The sequence below is a fragment of the Lissotriton vulgaris genome, chromosome 6 (genome assembly GCF_964263255.1).
Source record: "Lissotriton vulgaris chromosome 6, aLisVul1.2, whole genome shotgun sequence".
Lineage (NCBI taxonomy): Eukaryota > Metazoa > Chordata > Amphibia > Caudata > Salamandridae > Lissotriton > Lissotriton vulgaris.
In genome coordinates this window covers 655,106,022-655,127,600 of record NC_141694.1, presented here as the reverse complement: position 1 = coordinate 655,127,600, position 21,579 = coordinate 655,106,022, and the positions used below count along the sequence as shown (strand labels likewise).

Below are 21,579 nucleotides of genomic sequence, written 5' to 3'. Positions count from 1 at the left end.
CTGATGTTTCTGCCTCAGTCCTGGATTACGGTGAGACAAGCGCTTGCCGTCCAGTATCCATCACTGCAGATCTTTCAGTCTCTGCCGAAATCTGGACTAGGTTGGAGGGACCTCCCTGGTGCTGGGACCACTGGGACTTCAGATCCCACTGCAGAGTATCTATATGCCACCCACCGTGCATGACAGCCTCACCATCCTCCATACTGAAATCCAGAATAGAGGCAGAAACATCAGGATCATAGAACAACTGCTCTGGACTCTAAATTCCAGGGGAAAGGCATGAAACTGTGTCCAGAATAGCTCAGATGAAAAGGAGCAACTGTAAAGGAGACAGGTGTCACTTCCACACTGTTATAAGGAACCCTAACAATGTTAAAAGGTTTTCAGTAGTCAGTAAGTGGTTAGGAACTGCCTGGGACGAGCGTGCCTTCACCGATCAGTCAAGGAAGAAAAAGACTGGGAGCCCTAACCTACGAAAATGAGCTGCAAACTCCGCCATCACTTTCATGACCACCCATCAAGGACTGGTAAGGACAAAATGAGGCACAGCGAACTGCAAGTGCTCCTTGGCCCGCCATGAACAGCAGAGAGCACCTGTAGGCCTGGTGGAAGGAGATGTGAAAATAAGCATCCTGCAGGTCCAAAGCTACCGTCCAGTCTCCAGGATCGAGGGCAGACGTGACCTGTGCCAAGGTGAGCATTCTACATTTGTCCTTCTGCGTGAAGGCATTGAGAGGAGGAAGATCTAATATAGGTCAAAGGCTTTCACCCTTTTTTCGGTACCAGGAAATAGAAAAAATAACCACATCCTACTTCGGACGCCAACACCCTCTCTGAGACTCCCTTGCCACTTCCTGTCATAAATGGGACAGATGGTCCTTCGTCAGTCGTTGCTGACCACATTGAGAGTCCCTAACATATAGCCACGAAAGAAGCAGAATTGCAAATGCATCTGGTGTGGCAAGACAGACAGGCCCAAATAGCATGCTGTGGGCCTGCTATTCTTGAAGTGCTCAAAAGCTGTCTCACCTTTGTCACCAAAAAGGCAAGGGCTGTCAAAAGGCAAGTCCATAAGACTCGCTTGGATATCTCTTGAAAATCCAGTGGACCACATCCAAGCATGCCATCAGCGAACTACACTGGTACCAATGGCTCTACCCAATGAGTCAGTCATGTCCAGTCCACAACAAACCATGAATCACAATCATCTTGTATGACTTGGGAGAGAAGAACTCGGGCCTCTTAGGGGACCAAAGGCAACACATGGGCGACAGAGTCCCAATGGCATGAGGGCATTGGTAAAGTAGATAGGAAGCATTTACACAACTTAAGGCAAGGGTAGTCGAGGAACAACACACTTGCCGAATGTTTCAAGAATTTTAGTTTCCCTATTCGGTGGGTAGTAGGGAAGGATTAGTTACTTACCTGTAATCCTAGTTCTCTTCCAGGGGTATCCTCATCAAAGTCATAAGCATTAGAATATTCCCGCCCATGCGCGGGACCCCGGAAACAATATATTATATGTGCCCCACATATACATATACATATATATATAAATATATATATATAAAATTAAGCAATTGCAGCCAAATAAAACAGTAGAGCTGGAATATGCTGTGGAGAATTTCCACCATACATGTGTATTAGCATTAGAAACATGAGAAACAACACCAATGCTTGTTTAGAAACTGTTTTAATGCTTAGAAAGCAGTAGAAATTCTTATAACACACTGTAAGCATATACAGCTCCCAGGCTGCATTGCAAATACCCAGTCTAAAAAGACTGAAAAGCTAACCCTGTAGCTGCATGTACCAAAACTGACGCTGTGCCTTTAAGGCACCTCTGCCCCTAGCTTCCCATCATGCCTCAGGGGTTACAGTTAGGTCAGTTGTTCTTTTCGGAGACTGAAAACCAAACCATGGTAATAACAGGTTAAAACATCTCCTACTTAATAAACAAAGTCCTTTGCCCGGGGAGGCGGGAGGGTTGCTTATGACTTTGATGAGGATACCCCTGGAAGAGAACTAGGATTACAGGTAAGTAACTAATCCTTCTCTTCCAGGGGATCCTCATCAATAGTCATAAGCATTAGAATAGAGTAGCGAGCCTCACCTCATCCCTGCGGGCAAAGGAATCAACAGGTAACATTCATAGTCGTAGGCCCAAAAGTAGGCCTCATTCTACCCAAATAGGTTTCTCAAGGAGGCTTGCCCTACTTGAGAATCCACTCTGGAATCAGACTCTAGGCAATAATGCCTTGTAAAGGTATGGACTGATTTCCATGTCGCAGCCTTGCAAATTTCTGACATGGGAATGTCATGTAAAAATGATATCGTGGCTGCCTTCCCTCTAGTGGAATGAGCTTTGGGTGATTGTAACAAAGGTTTGCCAGCCAGCTGGTATGCTAGTTTGATACATGAGACAATCCATCTGGAGATGGACCTTTTGGCTGCTGCAAACCCGGTCCTCATTGAACCATAATTGACAAAGAGTTGGTCTGTCTTTCTGGTGCCCTTCGTTCTTTCTAGGTAAAACTTTAGCACCCGTTTAAGATCTAACGAGTGCAACGACCTCTCAGCTGGGGTCGATGGGTTAGGAAAGAACGAAGGAAGGGTAATCGCTTGGTTTATATGAAAATCCGATACCACTTTTGGAAGGAAAGATGGATGAGCCCTCATTACCACTCTGTTGTGGTGAAACACAGTGTAAGGTTCCTTGGTGCAGAGTGCTTGAATCTCGCTAACCCTGCGAGCAGAGGTTATTGCCACCAAGAAGGCCGCCTTCCAAGTGAGATGCTGCAAGGAGGCCTTGTGTATAGGCTCAAACGGTGTAGACATCAGCCTGGAGAGAACCAGGTTCAACTCGCTAACCCTGCGAGCAGAGGTTATTGCCACCAAGAAGGCCGCCTTCCAAGTGAGATGCTGCAAGGAGGCCTTGTGTATAGGCTCAAACGGTGTAGACATCAGCCTGGAGAGAACCAGGTTCAACTCCCAGGCAGGAGAAGGATTTCTCACAGGGGGATATACCTTCTTCAATCCCTGAAGGAAATCCTTAACCACTGGGACCTGAAAAAACGATGTTTGTGTAGGTGATTTTCTGTACGCTACTATGGCAGATAGGTGAACCCTAATAGAAGCGTATTTCAACCCTGATGTCGCTAAGTAAAGGAGGTATGGGAGGACTACCTCTCCTTGTCCTTTGGTGGGATCAAAGCCATGGTCCTTCCACCAAATGAAAAATCTTTTCCACTTGAACACATAAGACGCCCTTGTGGAAGGTCTCTTTGCCTCTCTTAAAATACTCATACATTCTGGAGGCAGATCTAAGTGTCCGTATTGCAAGACCTCAGGAGCCATGCAGTCAGGTTCAGCGACGGGAGGTTGGGATGCAGGATCCTCCCGTTCATTTTGCTCAACAGGTCTGGCCTGCACGGCAGACGTCTGTGTGGACACAGCGACAGATGTAATAGGTCTGGATACCACCATTGTCGCGGTCAATCCGGAGCAACTAGGATCATGTCCATGCTCGATCTGATGAGCTTGGCCACCACCTTCGGAACCAGTGCCAGAGGAGGAAACGCATAGGCGAACATTCCTGTCCACTCCAGCAGGAGAGCGTTCCCTTGTGTCCCTGGCCGGTGGAACCTGGATGCGAAGGCGTGGCATTTGGCGTTTTCGTCGTCCGCGAATAAATCTATGTCTGGACGGCCCCAGCAACAGAGGAGTTCTTCGACTACTTTGTCGTTTAGCACCCAGTCTGGCTGATCTTCGAAGTGCCTGCTGAGTGCGTCCGCTTTTGTGTTTAGCTCGCCTGGAAGGTGTACTGCCACCACCGACAGTCCCCGAGCCAGAAGCCAGTGCCAGATTGTCTGGGCCTCCTGAGACAGAGGGCGAGACCGAGTTCCTCCCTGCTTGTTCAGATAGAACATAGTTGTAGTGTTGTCCATCTGAACCAGGATTTTGTCCGTTGTGATTGCTGGAAGGAACGCTTTGAGCGCCAGATGAACTGCTCGAAGTTCCAGCATGTTGATGTGGTATGTCTGAAGGTTGGTCGACCAGCGACCCTGGATCTGAAGATGACCCATGTGAGCACCCCAACCTTCCAGAGATGCGTCCGTTACCACAGACAGCGAAGGAAGAGGTTACTGAAACGGGACTCCCTGCAAGACATTCCGAGGGCGAGTCCACCACTGTATTGAGGTCAGTGCTGCTTGAGATCGGATGATTCGATCCTCCCAATCTCCAGTCGCTTGGTCCCACTGATCTTCCACAGACTCTTGTAGAGGTCGCATCCTCAACCTGGCGTTTGGAATTAGGAAGATGCAGGACGCCATGGAGCCCAGTAGAGAAGCTACTTCTCGCACCTTTGGACGAGGAAACTGAAGTAACTTTCTGCATTTCTGCCCCATGGAGATAGTCTCTCCTGCGAAGGAAGCGCTCTTCCTAAATTTGTGTCTAGAACTGCTCCCAGATAGTGGATAGTTTGTGTGGGATGCAGGACTGACTTTTCTGTGTTCACGTGGAGCCCAAGCCTGTGTAGTTGTTGAAGACACAGATGACAGTCTTTGGTGGCTTGACGAGGGGACGGACTCTTCAGGAGCCAGTCGTCTAGATATGGGTACACAAAAAGACCTTTCTTGTGTAGACATGCCGCTACCACTGCCATGCACTTGGTGAACACCCTTGGTGCGGATTTTAGTCCGAACGGAAGTACTTTGTACTGGTAATGCTTGTTCCCTACCAGAAACCTTAAGTACTTCCGAAGACCTGGTGTAATAGGAATGTGGAAGTACGCGTCCTGTAAATCCACTGAACACATCCAATCTCCAATTTTTAGATGAGGACATATTTGATGAAGTGCCAGCATGCGAAACTTCTCTTTGACCACCACCTTGTTGAGGGTTCGAAGATCCAAAATCGGTCTGAACTTGTCCTCTTGGTCTCTTTTGGGGACTAGAAAGTACCTTGAGTACACTCCTCTCCCCCTTTGGGGTGGGGGTACCTCTTCGATTGCGTTTTTTTTTAAGAGGACGCTACCCTCCCTTTTGAGGAGGTTTAGATGGTACGAGCGAGTCTTTTTTGGAGGAATCGGTTGTGGTCTCTTCCGGAAACGTAGCGCATATCCATTGCGCAGTATATTCAGCACCCACTGATCTTTTGTGATGCTGACCCACTCTGCCAGGTGTTGCGAAGCACTTCCTCCCACTGGAGTGGGTAACGGCGCCAGAGGAAGCCACTGCTCAGGCTTTGCCTCCTCTAGGCGTGGTAGAGGACTGATGATGTCCGCCTCTGCCTCTGCCCGATTTTCCTCCTCTGTATTGTGTCTTCCCTTGTGGCTTGTTCTGGGACCATTGAGGGGTTTGAACCCTCCCCGGTTCTTGTTGGTCTTGAAGCGTCGCTTGAACGGCTCTTTCTTCTTCTCCAGACCAACCGCCTTCACTGTGTCCAATTCGGTTTTCATGCGGGTCATTTCCTGATCGGCATGTTCCCCAAAGAGTGAAGATCCTGAGAAGGGCAGATTGAGGATGCGTTGCTGGGCATCTGGTTGGAGACCAGTTAACCGCAACCAAGAAGATCTCCTCGCACATACCCCATGTGAGTAGGCATGTCCTGCTAGAAGGGCGTTGTCTGCAGAAGAACTAATCATTTGGTTCGCCACCAAACAGCCCTCCGTCACTGTCTCCTCAAAGTCTTTCTGGTCCTCCTTGGGCAATTTCTCTTTGAATTGTTCCATGGAGTCCCACAGCGCTCTATCGTACCTGCCGAGAAGTGCTGATGCACTAGAGACTTTCAGGGATGAAGCTGCTGTGCTGCACACTCTGCGTCCCCAAGAATCTTGGGTCTTGCTGTCCTTGTCAGGAGGAACTGAAGAAGAAGGAGCGACTGTGTGATTCTTCTTCGCTGAGGCTACGATAACTGAGTCCGCCGCAGGCTCTCCTTTAACAAAGATTGGATCTGAGTCGGCCGGCCTATACTTTTTCTGGATACGTGCCGGTACCGCCCTGATCACTGCTGGCGTGAGGAAAACCTCTTTGATTGGGTCCATTATCCCTGGAACCAATGGGAGCAAAGGCCGTGAATATGATTTGTGACGAAGGGTCTCAAAAATCACCGTAGTGGAAACTTCTGGAACAGCCATTTCTATTTGAAGTTTGTGAGCGCCCCTTTGTAAAACGTCCAGGTATGTGTTGACGTCGTCAAGCGGGGAAGCTCTGGAGCGAGGGCTGTCTGCCAGCGTTGGGGAGTAATCCCCTTTAGAAGATCTCGAAGAAGATGAGGAGGAGGATGATGGTGTTCTCCTTCTCCTGTGGTGAGATTTTTCCTTCCTCACTGGCGATCTTCTCGGTCGCTCTTCCCTTCGAGGAGAACGTGATTCTCTCCGATGCTCCCTTCGTGGAGATCTCGACCTCTCAGTTCGTACCTCCCTTCTCGGTGTTCGAGACCTGGGATGCTCCCTCCGTGGTGATCGGGAGACCCTGGGGGTATGCGACCTTTCCGCTCTCCTCTCCCGAGAGCGTGATCTGTGCCTGATAGGACTCTGTCTGTCTGCCTCTTCTATCATTCTCTGAAGAGGTGACCTGTGGAGTGGGCTTACGTATCTTTGCAGCCTCTCCGTCGCTCCAGAATCCTTCCACTTGCTCAACGGAGCATTCCATCTTGGCGAAAGCGTTATCTTTCGCTGGGGCAACGGACTTCTACTCCTGGAAGAGGACCTCGATGAGCTAGAGGTACCCGAGGAGGAATGGTGAGAAGCCGATTGAGTCACCAAAATAGTTGAAGGCACTGAAGGGGATTTTCGTCTCACCGGTGTTGGAAGACGTCTTAAAAGTCTTTCCCTTGACGTTGAACGCCTCTGCGGCGTCGACGGAGTGATAACCTTCGACGTCGAACGCCTCGACGACGACCTGTGTTCTCTCGACGTCGACCTGTGATGTCGAGCCGATGACGGAGTCTTCTCCCTCGACGTCGAACGGCGTCGCCCAGCCTTCGACGGAGGTCTCGACGTCGAACGGTGTTGCCCTGCCGTCGACGCATGTCTCGACGTCGAACGGCGTTGCCCTGCCGTCGACAGAGGTCTCGACGTCGACCGACGTTGGTCTGTCGGCGACGGAGATGGCAATCGACGGTATCCTGTCGTCGACGATGCCCTTGATGTCGACCTGGCATGTGGTGACGGCGGAGGATCGGACATCCGACGCCGAGCGCCGACACGCCTTCGACGATGATCCCTTCCTCGACGACGATCGTCCGAGGGGGCTCCTGCTCCTCGACGCCGAGCGCCTCCGTGGAGACGTCGGCGGAGGTGTCACACTCTTCGAAGCCTGTCGACGTTGAGACGACGGCGAGTGTGTTCTGTCTCTCGACGCCGACCGTCGCCTGGTTGACGGCGGCGGAGTTGACTTACGTCTTGACGCCGATCTTCTCGTCGACGGAGATCTCGTGGCTTCTCTCGACGCCGATCGTCGCCTAGTTGACGACGGCGGAGCTTTCTTCGACGTCGGTGAACCTCTTTTAGACGACGATTTCCTCATCGACGCCGGTCCCGACGTCGACGGAGCTTTTTCTTTCGAACTGTCCATCAGATGTCGTTTTTTCAGCGCCGAGCCCGGCGTTGAGGTTGATGGATGCTCTGACTTGCCTTTGGAGGGAGTTCTGGGTCTCTTCGAACTCTTCCTCTCTGTAGATCTTCCTCTCATGGATCTCTGGGCCAGACCATAGAGCCTGTTCCTCTCTCTGTCTTTTAAAGTCCTGTCAGACAGATTTTGACAATGAGAACAGTCTTTTGGATCATGATCCTCTGGCAAGCATAAAATACAGACCTCATGAGAGTCCGTTTTTGCCTTCTTGTGGCCACAAGAAGGGCAATCATCAAATAATGAGGGCATCCTGACAGGAAAACCTCACAAAAATTCGACTGCTAAGCAGTTATTTACTTGACCCTGATGTTAAAAGTCAAAGTAAATCAAAAAATTGTTCTTTTGAAGCTTTTCTGACTGAAAAAGGCAGAAAAAATGTGGGGCTGTGTATCCAGGGTCCTTCCTGAAGGAGCCGGAAAGAACAACTGACCTAACTGTAACCCCTGAGGCATGATGGGAAGCTAGGGGCAGAGGTGCCTTAAAGGCACAGCGTCAGTTTTGGTACATGCAGCTACAGGGTTAGCTTTTCAGTCTTTTTAGACTGGGTATTTGCAATGCAGCCTGGGAGCTGTATATGCTTACAGTGTGTTATAAGAATTTCTACTGCTTTCTAAGCATTAAAACAGTTTCTAAACAAGCATTGGTGTTGTTTCTCATGTTTCTAATGCTAATACACATGTATGGTGGAAATTCTCCACAGCATATTCCAGCTCTACTGTTTTATTTGGCTGCAATTGCTTAATTTTATATATATATATTTATATATATATGTATATGTATATGTGGGGCACATATAATATATTGTTTCCGGGGTCCCGCGCATGGGCGGGAATATTCTAATGCTTATGACTTTGATGAGGATCCCCTGGAAGAGAACTAAATGTGCTGATTTTGGTTACCTAAGCCCGCACAACCAGACTCTCCGGAGTAGAATGTTGGGTAAAAAGGTTGTTGGCATAGCTCAGCTCCCGAACTAGATCGCAATAAGGGCATTGCTGAACGGCAGGAGAGACTCAGAAATAGTTTAGCCAGGCAGAAATACTAGTGTGAGAATGTTAGTCTTGGCTTCTTGGATGTGAAGCTGCAGGTCGATAATCGCAGCAGTCTTCTGCATCACCATTGCAAAAGAAGTCATTTCCTCATTGGGAGGGCCTGTACGAGTGCTAAATGAGGTGTCCAGGTCACTGGGGTCCTGGAGATACTCCTAGCAATTGTCCTCATGAAAACGCTGGACGATGTTGTTTCCAGTATTATAACAACCAATGTCAGAATCAGTGAGAAAAAGATCACGCAGAAATTGTGGTCTATCAGAAGGTAAATGCTCGGTTTCCATATCTGAAGAGTCACCCGTATTGTGAGGTATAAGTGGCATCGAGTGCGGCCTCAGTTGTCATGATGCTACTTTGAAGTCAGACAGCACTAAGGGTTGGACATCGTCACTTGGTATCAATGACGTCAGCATTGATAGAATGTTCTCCAGCACAAGCTGTGGAACCAGAAGGGGATTCAATTCCTTGGGATCAGTAGGTGTGCCAGAGGGGGGTGGTGGGGTCGATGTTGTACCAAAGATGTGATTTATCGCATCATAGAACTCCTGAATTTGTGCAGGCATTGGCCTGGGAAGCTCAGGCTGGTGCGGGGGAGTGTTCTTTGCTGGCTTCACGGAGGAACTGCAAGAATGGGTCAGAGAGGCACCAAGAAACCTTGCACCCTCTCCGGAGACCTGGAGGGGTATGGCGAAGCGGAGTCATGCTTGGAGTTCTTCTATTTTGACTTACAGGACAATGTGAACTTGTTATGTGTACTTGTAAAGCACACTATCTTCCATGACTGTATCCTGGCGCTGAACAGGTGTGTGTACCTGTCCCAGGAACGGCAGCAGGACTGGGACCATGATCTTCCAAGCGACTTTGGATGGAGTGAAGACTTCCAATGTCGGGCGATGAAAAGCTTCACCTCTGGCTCCTGGGTGGCTTTTGGGTGCATGAGAGCACATTCACTGCAGGTCTTGGAGTCATGACTCAACCCCAGACACCAAGACAGACCAAGTGGGGATCCGTCACAGATATCTGTTTCAGACACTCCCCACAAGGTTTAATCCATGTGGATTTGTTGGGGGACCCATCTCTGAAACAGTGGAGTAAAAACATATTTTAGAGAAAAAATCTTTGAAAGCATTCTCAAGGAGACCAGTGTACTTCTGGATTCATATCTCTAGGCGCGAAAGAAAGGAACTGATGTCAGCACTCATGGGTGGCACCTATGTAGATTGTGCACGTCGCATCCGGCATGGACAACTTCAATGCAGTCTCACATGTGCCACCTCCCGGGAACACAGGGGTAGTGATTCAAAGTTTTCCTGATCCAGTCGGATGGCTGGGAAGAATTCAAAAGGTGAAGCATCTGTGGTATGAAGTCTCTACCAGAAAGGGGAAGATCGGCCATCGATGAACAACCAAAAAAGGGCTAAAAAATAAGTCACCTATATAGAGAGGGAGTGATCTTAACAACAGGAGATACAGAAACCAGGGGTCCCAAAAACATTGGCTACATTCATACCCTTTCGTATTAATTGTGCACTCAAAGGTGCATACCGGGCGTTTCCCAAGGAGCCAGCAGAATGTATTCCCCTGACTAAAAGTATTCAATTACAAGAAACAAGTACCAAAGTTATACAATGCCGTATGATACCTGCCGGCAGAAGAATCAGATAGAATGAGGGTGTGATGGACAGCGGAAGTAGTTAAATAAATTTCTGATGAGTGCTGGGCTTACTGTTTGTAGAGTGAAGAGATTTCAGCGGACTATAGGTACCGCTTTATTGCATTTCAAATCTTTGCACAGGGCATAGTGCACTCCTGCCTCCTAGTACAAGTTAGACCCTGTGCACAGTCATGGTTGTTAAAGATGTAATGATATACAAGCCGACTTCCTACACATGGCTTGGAGTTATATGAGCTTACTTGAGTATTGGTCACAGGTCAAGGCCTGACTGTTGGATATGATAGCTTATAAAGTCACCCTCTCGCCTGTGGAGTTACGGTTAGGAGACACTAGGGACGTCCCCTGAAAGGGGCAGGTGGGCTTAGCATGGATGGAGAGTCGGAGAGCCTTAGAATGGATGAAAGGCCCAGCCCCGCTATAAGATACACCCATCTGGACTGACCAATATATGTACGTCAGTCTCCAATCTATATGCTCCCATCCGAAGGCATCTGTGGATCACTGCAATCGTACCTAACCACTCACAATGGCCTGGACTGTGCTCAAACTTAATAAATTTGTCCCGCAAGCCACAATCTTTCTCACGACATCCCCGTCACTTTAAATGCAATCTGTCTCTGTCCACAGGCATGGGCATTGCTGAAGGATGCAACAAGAATATCTTTTCAATTTTACAACTATCATTTCATAGTTGCATGATATACAAATGCTAGATTATATAATAAAGCATCAGATATGGACCCGGATGGTCAATTTAAAATCCTGCACCTGTTAATTAGAAAATGCTAAGTGATTTATATGGAGAAACAATAAGATGCAAAGGCTCCCTTTATGCTGTGCTCAGATGCAAAGGCTCCCTTTATGCTGTGCTCAGATGCAAAGGCTCCCTTTATGCTGTGCTCAGATGCAATGGTTCCCTTAACACTGTGCTCAGATGTGCCACCTCCTTATCTCATCTATTTTCGTTCCTGTTGCCCTACTCTCTGAAAACCAGATTATAGTTTGTCACAATGACACAGTTAACAGTAGTCGGAGTTGTGGGCATTTAATCAGATTTACCTCTACATGCATAGCCTGTCCTACAGATTAGTTGACTAGAAATATGCAGAAAAACATGTCTGGTAGGCTACATGGGCGAGAAGCCTTCACGTTGAGGTGATCAGCTTTTCATCTCTCACGCTTTCCTGACAGAATTTAACTGGGGCAAGCAGGTGTAGGAAGGCAGACAGGTTTTAATAAGGGTAACATTTGCATTGCCTTTGGGAGAGGTTCCCTCGGCACCGAGGTAATTCTTGGAAATCACCATAAGTGCTGCGTGTGACAAAGAAATAAACAACAATTACAGTTAAATAAATAAAGGTAAAGCCTATATCAAGTTACCTATAAATAGTAAAATTAAATACAAAAGAAAGCAAAATGGCTAAAATTAGATTAAAGTTATATGAATGTGAGGAGCACTCCGTATTAATCTGTTTTAACACTGTAAAACAACTGGTGCTGCGGCTAAAAGGGTGAGTCACTCCTTGTTGAATAATGTGAATTATGATGGGTTTACAAGCCCATCTAGTCGCGCACTGTTCATTTGGTGTGATACACCTTCAATCTTTCTGTGAAAACATTCTGCTTAACTCTATACCATTTTTCTATTTCATTTTTTAATCCAATATTCACTCTACTCTTGTATTTTATACACTTATCAGTCGATATTACTTAATTCATCATATCAACAAAATACATTATGTAGTTCTCCGTTGACTTTCAATTATATACAATATTCATTTCAGATCATTTTAACAATACAGTTTCCTGATTATGCCCAATGCATTTCGGTACTCTGGGGTACCTTCATCAGGGGCCAGACTGTTAAGTTGCTTCACTGCGCCTGTGGGCACATTCTTTAACTGTCTTTGCAGGTGAGGAGCTGAGACACTGTCAGTTGTTCGTGTGTCCTCAGTTATTGCGGTATCCAATCTTTACTCGAAGTCCTGCCCGATCATACAATGCCAGTATTCACTGAATACTGGCATTGTATGATCGGGCAGGACTTCGAGTAAAGATTGGATACCGCAATAACTGAGTACCGAAATGCATTGGGCATAATCACGAAACTGTATTGTTAAAATGATCTGAAATGAATATTGTATATAATTGAAAGTCAATGGAGAACTACATAATGTATTTTGTTGATATGATGAATTAAGTAATATCGACTGATAAGTGTATAAAATACAAGAGTAGAGTGAATATTGGATTAAAAAATGAAATAGAAAAATGGTATAGAGTTAAGCAGAATGTTTTCACAGAAAGATTGAAGGTGTATCACACCAAATGAACAGTGCGAGACTTGATGGGCTTGTAAACCCATCATAATTCATAAAATTAGATTAAGACATGAAAGATTCTTGTGCAAAAACAAAATTCCGATAGCAAATAAAAGGAGTAAAAATTAGTCTATATGAAACAAATAACAACCCAATTAGAGTTTCTACTCAAAAGCATTCACGCAGAGGCAAGGCTACCAAGAATATTTATGTGTTATGTCACCACACACCACCACCTCATTAGAACTACAAAGAAAACCGCTTTAAAAGAAAAGATCAATGTCACGCACTCAATAACTTTTCGCCGTGGTCAAAGATTTCGCCAAACACAGCACTGAGGCAGCAGACAACCCACCCTCCCAAGACCTCTGCAACAACCTCGGCACCTTCTTCCACCGCAAGATTAAGGAGATCTACGACAGCTTCGATACCCAAGACCATCGCACCCCACCCGCAACCACCACTCCCAACCCCACCGGACCCCAGGAGACCCTGCTCAGCTGGACTCCCCTCGCCCCGGACGACTCCCTAAAGATCATGCAGAGCATCCACTCCGGAGCACCCTCGGACCCCTGCCCGCACCACATCTTCAACAGAGCCAGCACTCCAGCACCATCAACTCCACCACCTTCCCGGAAGACTTCAAACACGCAGAGATCAACCCCCTGCTGAAGAATCCCTCTGCCGACCCGTTGGATCTCAAGAACTTCAGACCCTTCTCTTTGCTTGCCTTGCCAGCCAAGGGCATCGAGAAGGCCATCAACGGCCAACTTTCTAAGTTCATCGTAGCAAACCATGTCCTTGACCTCTCCCAATCCTGCTTCCGAAACAACCACAGCACCGAGACCGCACTACTCGCCCCCACAGACAACAGCAGCACCCTCTTCGACGGAGGCAAAACTGAAGCCTGCATCCTCCTGGACCTCTCTGCCGCCTTCGATAGATCTCCAACCACACCCTATGCACAATACTCCCGACGCCGGCACCGGTGACAAAACGATCTGCTCTTTTTTCCCCGTCCAAACGCAGAGAGTCAGACTACCCACCATTCCACTCTGAAACCACAGAGATCAGCTGCAGAGTGCCTCCGAGCTCCTCCCTGAGCCCCACTCTCTAACATCTACATGGCCCACTCACAGCCATCGTCAGGAACCACAACCTCAAAATTATCTCCTATGCCGACGACACCAAGCTGATTCTCTCCCTTACCAACGAACCCACAGTCGCCAAGAGCAACTTCCACAATGGGATGAAGGCTTTTGCCACCTGGATGAAGGACAGTTGCCTCGATCACGACTCAGTCAAGACCGAAGTCCTCATCCAGGGCTCCACCACCTCCGCCTGCGATGACTCCTGGTGGCCCGCAGCACTTAGAACACCCCCCCCCCCCACACCCACGGACCACGCACGAAACTTCAGCATCATCCTGGACTCCTCGCTCACCATGAATCACCAGATCAATGCAGTCTCATCATCCTGCTTCCACACACTATGCCTACTATGAAAGATTTTCAAGGGGATCCCCACCGAGTCCAGAAAGACAGTCACCCACGCGCTCATCAGCAGCAGACTCGACTACAGCAATGCACTCAAACCCAGCATCACCCAGAAACTCCTTAAGAAACTGCAGAACATTCAGAACGCCTCTGTCAGACTCATCCTGAACATCCCATGCCACAGCCACATCACCAGTCATCTGAGAGATCTCCACTGGCACCCAGTCAACAAAAGAATCACCTTCAAGCTCCCCACACTCACCTGCAAAGCCCTACACAACGCAGGACCTGCGCACCTCAACCACCACCACTCATTCCGCGCACCCACCAGAAACCTTTGCTCCGCCCAACTGGTGCTGGCCACCGTTCCACATATCAACAAGACCACGGCTGGCGGAAGATCCCTCTCCTAACTCATAGCAAAGACCTGGAACACCTTGCCTCTCCACCTCAGGCAATCACCGTCACTGCTTCAAATCAGGAAGGAGCTCAAGACCTGGTTCTTCGACTGAACTGCAGTGCCCTCAAAGGAACAGCAGGCCCCCCCCACCCCCAGCACCTTGAGACCCTTACGGGCGAGTAGTTGCGCTTTACATGACACTCGATCGATTGATTGTGTGGACATGGGGTGGGAGGGGATGTCTGGATGCTGTGGACTGCCTGTGGACAGTGATTTTGCTGGTGTTCTGATTGATGAACTGTCAGCACAGCCATGTTACCACTTATAAAGTAGTTCATTTTGCAGATTAATTCTGGACTTTTTCCTGATGATCCACTCTGCTTGGAAATCTGGGAGGGTGGTCCTCTTCAATATGTGCAAGACTTCACAATTCTCCGAGAGGAATATGTGATAACTCAGATTCACTGAACTGATCAGCAGGCTCCTCTCATTCTGTCACTTTTCCAGTTTGCGGACCTCTGGCTTTTTTTTATTAGCAGGGGTTAGTGTAAATCTCACTATGTCGGCCTAATGAATTCTCATTCAGCAATGTTTGGATCCGTTCCTGAAAAGCGGACATTAAGAACAGAGGGAGGTACGTCTCAACTAACATGTATCTCACAGACAGAATTTTCGATGTTTAGTAACCGGCAAGAGGGTGTTTCTTTTTCTGATTCCAAGAAGGCTCCGAAGAGATGAGATAAAAGCTTTGCTGGGGTTTTTGCGGCTTTTCTAAAATGGTATTGGCAGATAGCCCCCTCTAGGAACTCCTGGGGTTTATCCTCCCACTTCCTTTTCATTGTGCCCCATCCCTGAAAATGGTCTGGGGGCACTCCAAATTCCCATCCCTCTTGCTGGCGGAACCCGAGCATGTTGGATTTCCAAGAAATGAGGCAGGGATATTTCCAGCCTAAACCAATTTACTACTGATTGATTCAGTCAGGTCCACTGATGGACAGCTTCCTGTTTGGAAACGGTGTCTGGCAGTCTTGGGGGACAAGCAGTATTCCAGAAAATAAAAGCGTGCTTACTCCTTCCCACAAAGAACAGCACCTGTCCCTTTAAGTGACATGGGCCTGCTATAAAAAAAGGGTTTTGAGCAGGGAATGTGAATGCAGAGCTGGAGGCGTGCTGTCCACTCCCGAGTTCTCAGCCATTTGCAGGCAGTGGCACATATTGTCTTGCCTCATTAAAATTACACAGCAAGACGTTTTGCAACCTCCTTCAAGTTGTCTTTGTTATGACTAGATTGATACATCAGTCCCTTTGTAAACTGAAGGACGGTTTGCAAACAAGCCAGTATTCAAATTGCATATGCTAGTTTGCAAACTTCTCTTATTAAATCAGGCCCTCAGTTCTGCTGCATGGATATTACAAGCAAAGTAAACTCAGAAACGTGTATCCATTCTCCAGCACTTGGGAGATCGATCACACCTTTCAAGCTGCAGCCTATCAAAGTGGAGGGACGGCAACAAGATACATAATTAGCTCACTTGTGACAGCAGATGCGACCTATGAGGCCAAATTACACATAGAATTCAAATTCGAGAATATTTACCAATACCAAAATCCAAATAAAAAATTAGCAATTTCTAGGTTATCTTTCTGAGACCGGGCCAGGCAAATAGATCTTGGTTTTCAGTGGAAAGAAGTCAGCTGCATGATATTGGTTTAAGCTGCTGGAATAAGCATCTTTCTTTCACAGCCTCATTACTGGTACAAAAAGCAACAGAAGAGGTGATCTGCACGCTTACTGCATGCTTCCCCATAGTGACTGAGCAGGCATTAGCCACTGAAACATGTGCGCTGCGTGCTACACATAGGTCACTGCAACGAATGCCTTTATCACCTGAACCATGACGAGACTCTTGGGACCTGGACCATACACACAGATCTCCGGGGCAAGGATTCGCCCATATAATTCACTTGACCTTCAATGGATAGATCCAGCTCAAATTGGGCCACGTCTAATATCAAGGACAGATAGGTCACAGCCTGGTGCTCCATGACATTACTGGAATCATCCATTTTTTCATTGACGTTTTATTTTTCCATAGCTGCCAAGCGGAAGGAACGAAGTTATTCAAGACACCTTCAGCCAGTCCAGGATTGCTACTCGCAAGCTGCAGCTTGTACTTTACTTTTTTACTGTAATAGGCATGGGTATAACAAGCATTTACAATGCAACGGTCTCGCCTTTGCAAAAGTTAGAGCTATTGGCATTGTAAATGACAAAAGTTTTCATTATGTGTTAGTTTGGTTTTGAAAACAGATAAATAAATGGCATAGTCATTTACAATGCCAATAGCTTAATCTCTCGCAAATGCAAGACCTATTGCATTTGCAATGTAATAGGTCGCGTATTTACGCGAGTTTGACCTATTCCTGTTTAGTACCACAAAGCAGATGTGCAAGTTTACACTGGGCGCAATTTCAGTAATGGTGAAGCGTGAGAACTTAATAATTGTTCAGCAGGAACATATTAAAATCGGTGCCCCAGATAAAGTCAAAATCATTTGTCTTAACAGCACCCCTAGTAAAATGGTATCATCCACTGAAAAGTACCGCCATTTGGTGAATCTATGCTCCTTTGCACAGAGATTTATACCTGCAAACTATCACTATTTTCTGCGATTCTCTTGCGTGTTTTATTTCAAAACCTAATTATTTCTGGTCTGTAGATAGGCATGTTTATAGGTACAAGCTGGCAGTAGTACTTAGGGTATGGGTTATTTCAGGTTGACTAGTAATAACATCTACAAGCTGGCCAAGAAAACAACTGCCGGGAAGTTGTAGTGTCTCCTATGCCGATGTACTATGAAGCAGAGCCTTCATTTGTAACTAAAAAGTTATTAACCATTTGGCTCACTAAATACCAATGAATAGAGGATACAACGGAAGCTGACCAAGTGGGATATGTGGGGCACAGGCCTAGCTCTTAATGACAGTGACAAACGCCTGAGTGAGAGAGGTAGGTGCAAGCTGCTTGCTTCATGCGCTCACGATAACCGTCTTTGTGACCCAGAGATACATCTGTCACGCCTCCCTCATTCTCTGGCTCACCCAGACTAGGCGGTAGTCTCTACTACGTAGTTGGTCCCGTCACCAATTACGGGCGGAGCGGATGGCTGCGAAAGCAGCCCAGGTAACCAACACATCAGCTCTGATGCGACTCAGCGTTGAGAGAAAATGCCGGTGGGGCGGGGTCTGCGCGCCCTCCTCAGCTCAGAGAACAACACTTTCCTCACCAGCACGAGCCCAGAGTAGAAAGAGCGCTTGTTAGTTAGGGAATACAAGCGCTCGCCATGTCTGTAAGCCCCGTCCTTTTGCGATTGGGGGCATGTTTTTTCCCCCCTCTTCTCCACTGGCTGGAATGGAAAAAACAGGTGTGTTTTTGACTTGTTGTTTACCATTCCAGCCAATGGAGAAGAGGGTAGAACAAAACTAAAAAACACGCCCTCCAATCCGAAAAGGACGGGGCTTAAAGCGAGACAATGACGACACTGAGACCTCTTCTGCAATAGCTGGCCGCCGTTTGGCTGGCTAGCCAATGGAGAAGAGGGGCGGGGTTTACCCTCGCTACTCAGAGTCATTAAGTCTCGCTGGCGAGACTGCGCATGTGTGCAGCCTACGCCAGTCTCGACCTAAAAATCACACAGCATAAAACAGTGCTAAAAGCCTGCCCTTGCTTAAGGTAGTTGCATCACACGGGGGTCCCTTGGTAGCTCTGAACAAGTAGCATCAAATACACATGACAAAAGCAAGCAACTCACACTAGTGGCAGACACGCACACTGGTTCAGGGAGAAAATATAGCAAAAGTTAAGTGTTCCAATAATTAAAATAACAGAGTTTAATACGTGTGAATACAACGACTTTGCACCGTAAGACAATGGAACATGATAGCGGTCCATTACATATTGATTGCAAGCAATCAGTAAGCTATGTTACCCATGTACCCAGACCAGTTACCTGACCAGTACAGTATGCCAAAGTCTAGGTCCTCCGTTCTGCTCCACCTGGTCCAATGGATAGGTATGCACTTCCCATCTATTTACTACTAGATTAACACTAAATGCTGTCTTCCACTGAGCTGACAAGGGAAGTTGGTGGAAGGAAGTTCAAATTAGAGTGTTAATAAAGCCTGTAGAACCCTGTTAACCTATAAACTTAGATAATTGTTGTTGGTGCACTACATACTCATAGAAGATAGGGGACATAAAAAGAATACTTCATGGTCTGCAATTGGCAGCAGCCACAGCACTATGTACTTCATAATTAAGCCTCATTTCAAACAAACTGATGCACCCGATTATGAAACAGAAGAAAACGAGGGTAATACTCAAGGGTAACCACTTGCTTTCTATGGTGAAAGAGAGCGCCGTGTGGAACCACAGTGGCAATGTTCAGCGTTTTTGAGACATTAACATACTTTTCAAATCCAGTTGCACGTGAAGGCATTTGTTTATTTTTATTTGATTTGAAAAGAATATAGACTTAGATTAACACAGGAGCAGAAATCCCTACATTTCAAGAGGCAAACATCTAAAGCACTTACTGTCTTCCATTCTGAACCAGTAGTCAGGGGTTCTGAGACTTGCCATTTTAGCATTCGCCCTTATGTGCCATGTTAGTAGTTTCCATTAATTATCACGAGAAGATATAAGCTTGGGCAGCATCACCAACAGAGTACATGTTAGATGTACACCACATCACAGCTAGTCAACTATATGTACATTAAATTAACTATGAGACTCCGCTGTAGTAAAAGGCGGGAATGAAGAAAGATGAAACTGCTGTGGAGAAAATATGATGCAGTTGTCCTGCTAAATGTCAAAAGTTACCTCCAATCCATCTTCTCGACCAGGAAAGCACAGATGAGAAAGCCAGTTCGGTTAAAACCATGTGTGCAGTGGACACCTATAACAAAAGGAAAGGGGAAGCGTTATTAATACTATTTTGACAAAGAGTACACCCCAGAGTTCCACCTTTCTAAGTTTAAGTATTTATTTTGGTCTGTAATTGAGTTATTAACAATCCCACTTGCTTTTCTAAAGAAAATTTGCTGAAATGGTTTACCCCTTATTTCCACCGTTCAAGTGTGGAATGAATATGGAAGAATATTAAAAAGAACCACCTAAATACTGCTTGTATTGGTTCTAAAGAATGATCAAACTTAGCAGATTTCGTATAAGAGATACGCAACTGAAGCCAGATGAGGGCCTCTTATCCTAGCAAAGCTACATTCGTTCAAATTTAAAGAATTAACTGTTTCCTCAAACTAGGTCAGACATGTATGAATCTAAGCCGATCCCCATCAAATAAGAATAGAGCTACACGGGCAGCTGTTGAACTAGAGTTCACTAATGGACAACAGAATAAAAACATGAGAAATTGAATTCCTTATAACTGCATAGAAGATACCAGTTGCTGTGCACAGAATGGATGATAAACTATTAGGCTGTACGAGGTGCGGGTGGCCAGATGAAGTCGCAATTTGACGTGATTTTTGGAGGCTGGTTTCAAAAAGATCTGCAGAGCACTGGTCAGAAGTGGTGGATAAAAATAAGTGGAGAGTTCTCTGAAAAATCCCAAAATTACACTTTTGGCCTGATCACTGTGAGGGAAGATCACCTGAAACAGAAGTACAGTTTTAGCTGTCTTTTTGAAAAAGACGTGAACTGTCATGGCTTTGGCAGCAGGAACACCGGTTATATGATCTTAAGAGTTAAGCTTCTGCCACACTTAAAGTTTGGAGATGCAGCAATCATGCAAACCCTACAGATCAAAATGGAATGCAATGTTTGAGTGGTCACTGTGCCCCTCAGAAAACAGACCCCTCCCCTCAAGAGAAGCTGCTATGTAAATCATTTCATGGGACTATTAAAATGACCGATAGGGTACGTAGGGTGAAGTAAATGTATGATGAAAAGACTATCAGCCAAGAAGAGGTTTCGTGGTGGATCAAGTAAGTTTGTTTTTCTACACCTCAATAAAAAATAAAAAATGATTCAAATAAATGCATATTACGTTCAAAGGCTAAAGAAGGAAAGCAAATTGTCGCAAAGCAGTCTATCTGGCGATGAAAACGGCATTAGAAAATCACAGACTAAAAATGTTTCATTAGTTTTCAATACGCATTAAACAAGAAATGAAACCTGATGATATTTATATAATCTGCGTCTGTATGGTACTTTTACTTGGAACGCAAATAGCACTTCAATAAATGCAAATATATACAGCAAAGTCTATAATTATAAAGGCCTTATAGCGCCACCTCAAATTCCTTCTTTTAGACGAGAAACACTCATGGGGAAAGAAAGGTTAGGGGGTGCTATACCAAATCATCTTTCTATTTCATTAATATTAACGTATTTCTAGTCCTGCAGTCACCTTAGGGTGGGCGGTCTTCATTTTGTTTCTTGGAAAATTATATCATGAATTCAAACAAACTGCACGTCCAGTATATCATATCTGCCCCTCTGACTCTTAGACCCATTACTAATATCTCAACTTCAGTCTATTTTTGCAGCTTAAACATGCAACGAGATATGCCTGGAGCCGTTGTAGATTTACAATACATAGGAAAGAGGTACTTGGCCAATAGTGAGACTAGATCAATGAATTTGCAGGTCATAAGCATCAGTTCCAGTTGAAGTAGGCTCCCGATACTAGTCAAACTTCAAAGCTTATTTGTGACCCTCTTCCAGTAGGTCTCGATCAGTGGGCACTCCCAGATCGCATTGCAAAAGCTTGCCTAAACTACACAACATGTGGGGCACTTTAGGGACTATTGTATATATCTTATTTAGCTTTTTCAATATCTAGTATGTCCTATGTAAAATATATCACTCACTTCGAAGGCAACTGGAGAAGAACAACCGAAATGATGATGCCGTGATTGGTAGCTTAATAGCTAGGTTGACCGCAAGATTTCTTTTATCACTTAAAAAAACATTGTGT

At 46.2% G+C, this 21,579-nt stretch overlaps 1 protein-coding gene across 1 annotated transcript in view; it reads right to left on the bottom strand.

Moving 5' to 3' along the window:
* RNGTT (RNA guanylyltransferase and 5'-phosphatase) overlaps positions 1-21,579 on the bottom strand; it is a 1,829,700-nt gene that overhangs the window by 1,609,220 nt on the left and 198,901 nt on the right. The window contains exon 5 of the mRNA XM_086926663.1: positions 19,461-19,536. Within this exon, the coding sequence (XP_086782789.1) occupies positions 19,461-19,536 (76 nt within the window). The remainder of the gene's footprint in view (positions 1-19,460; positions 19,537-21,579) is intronic.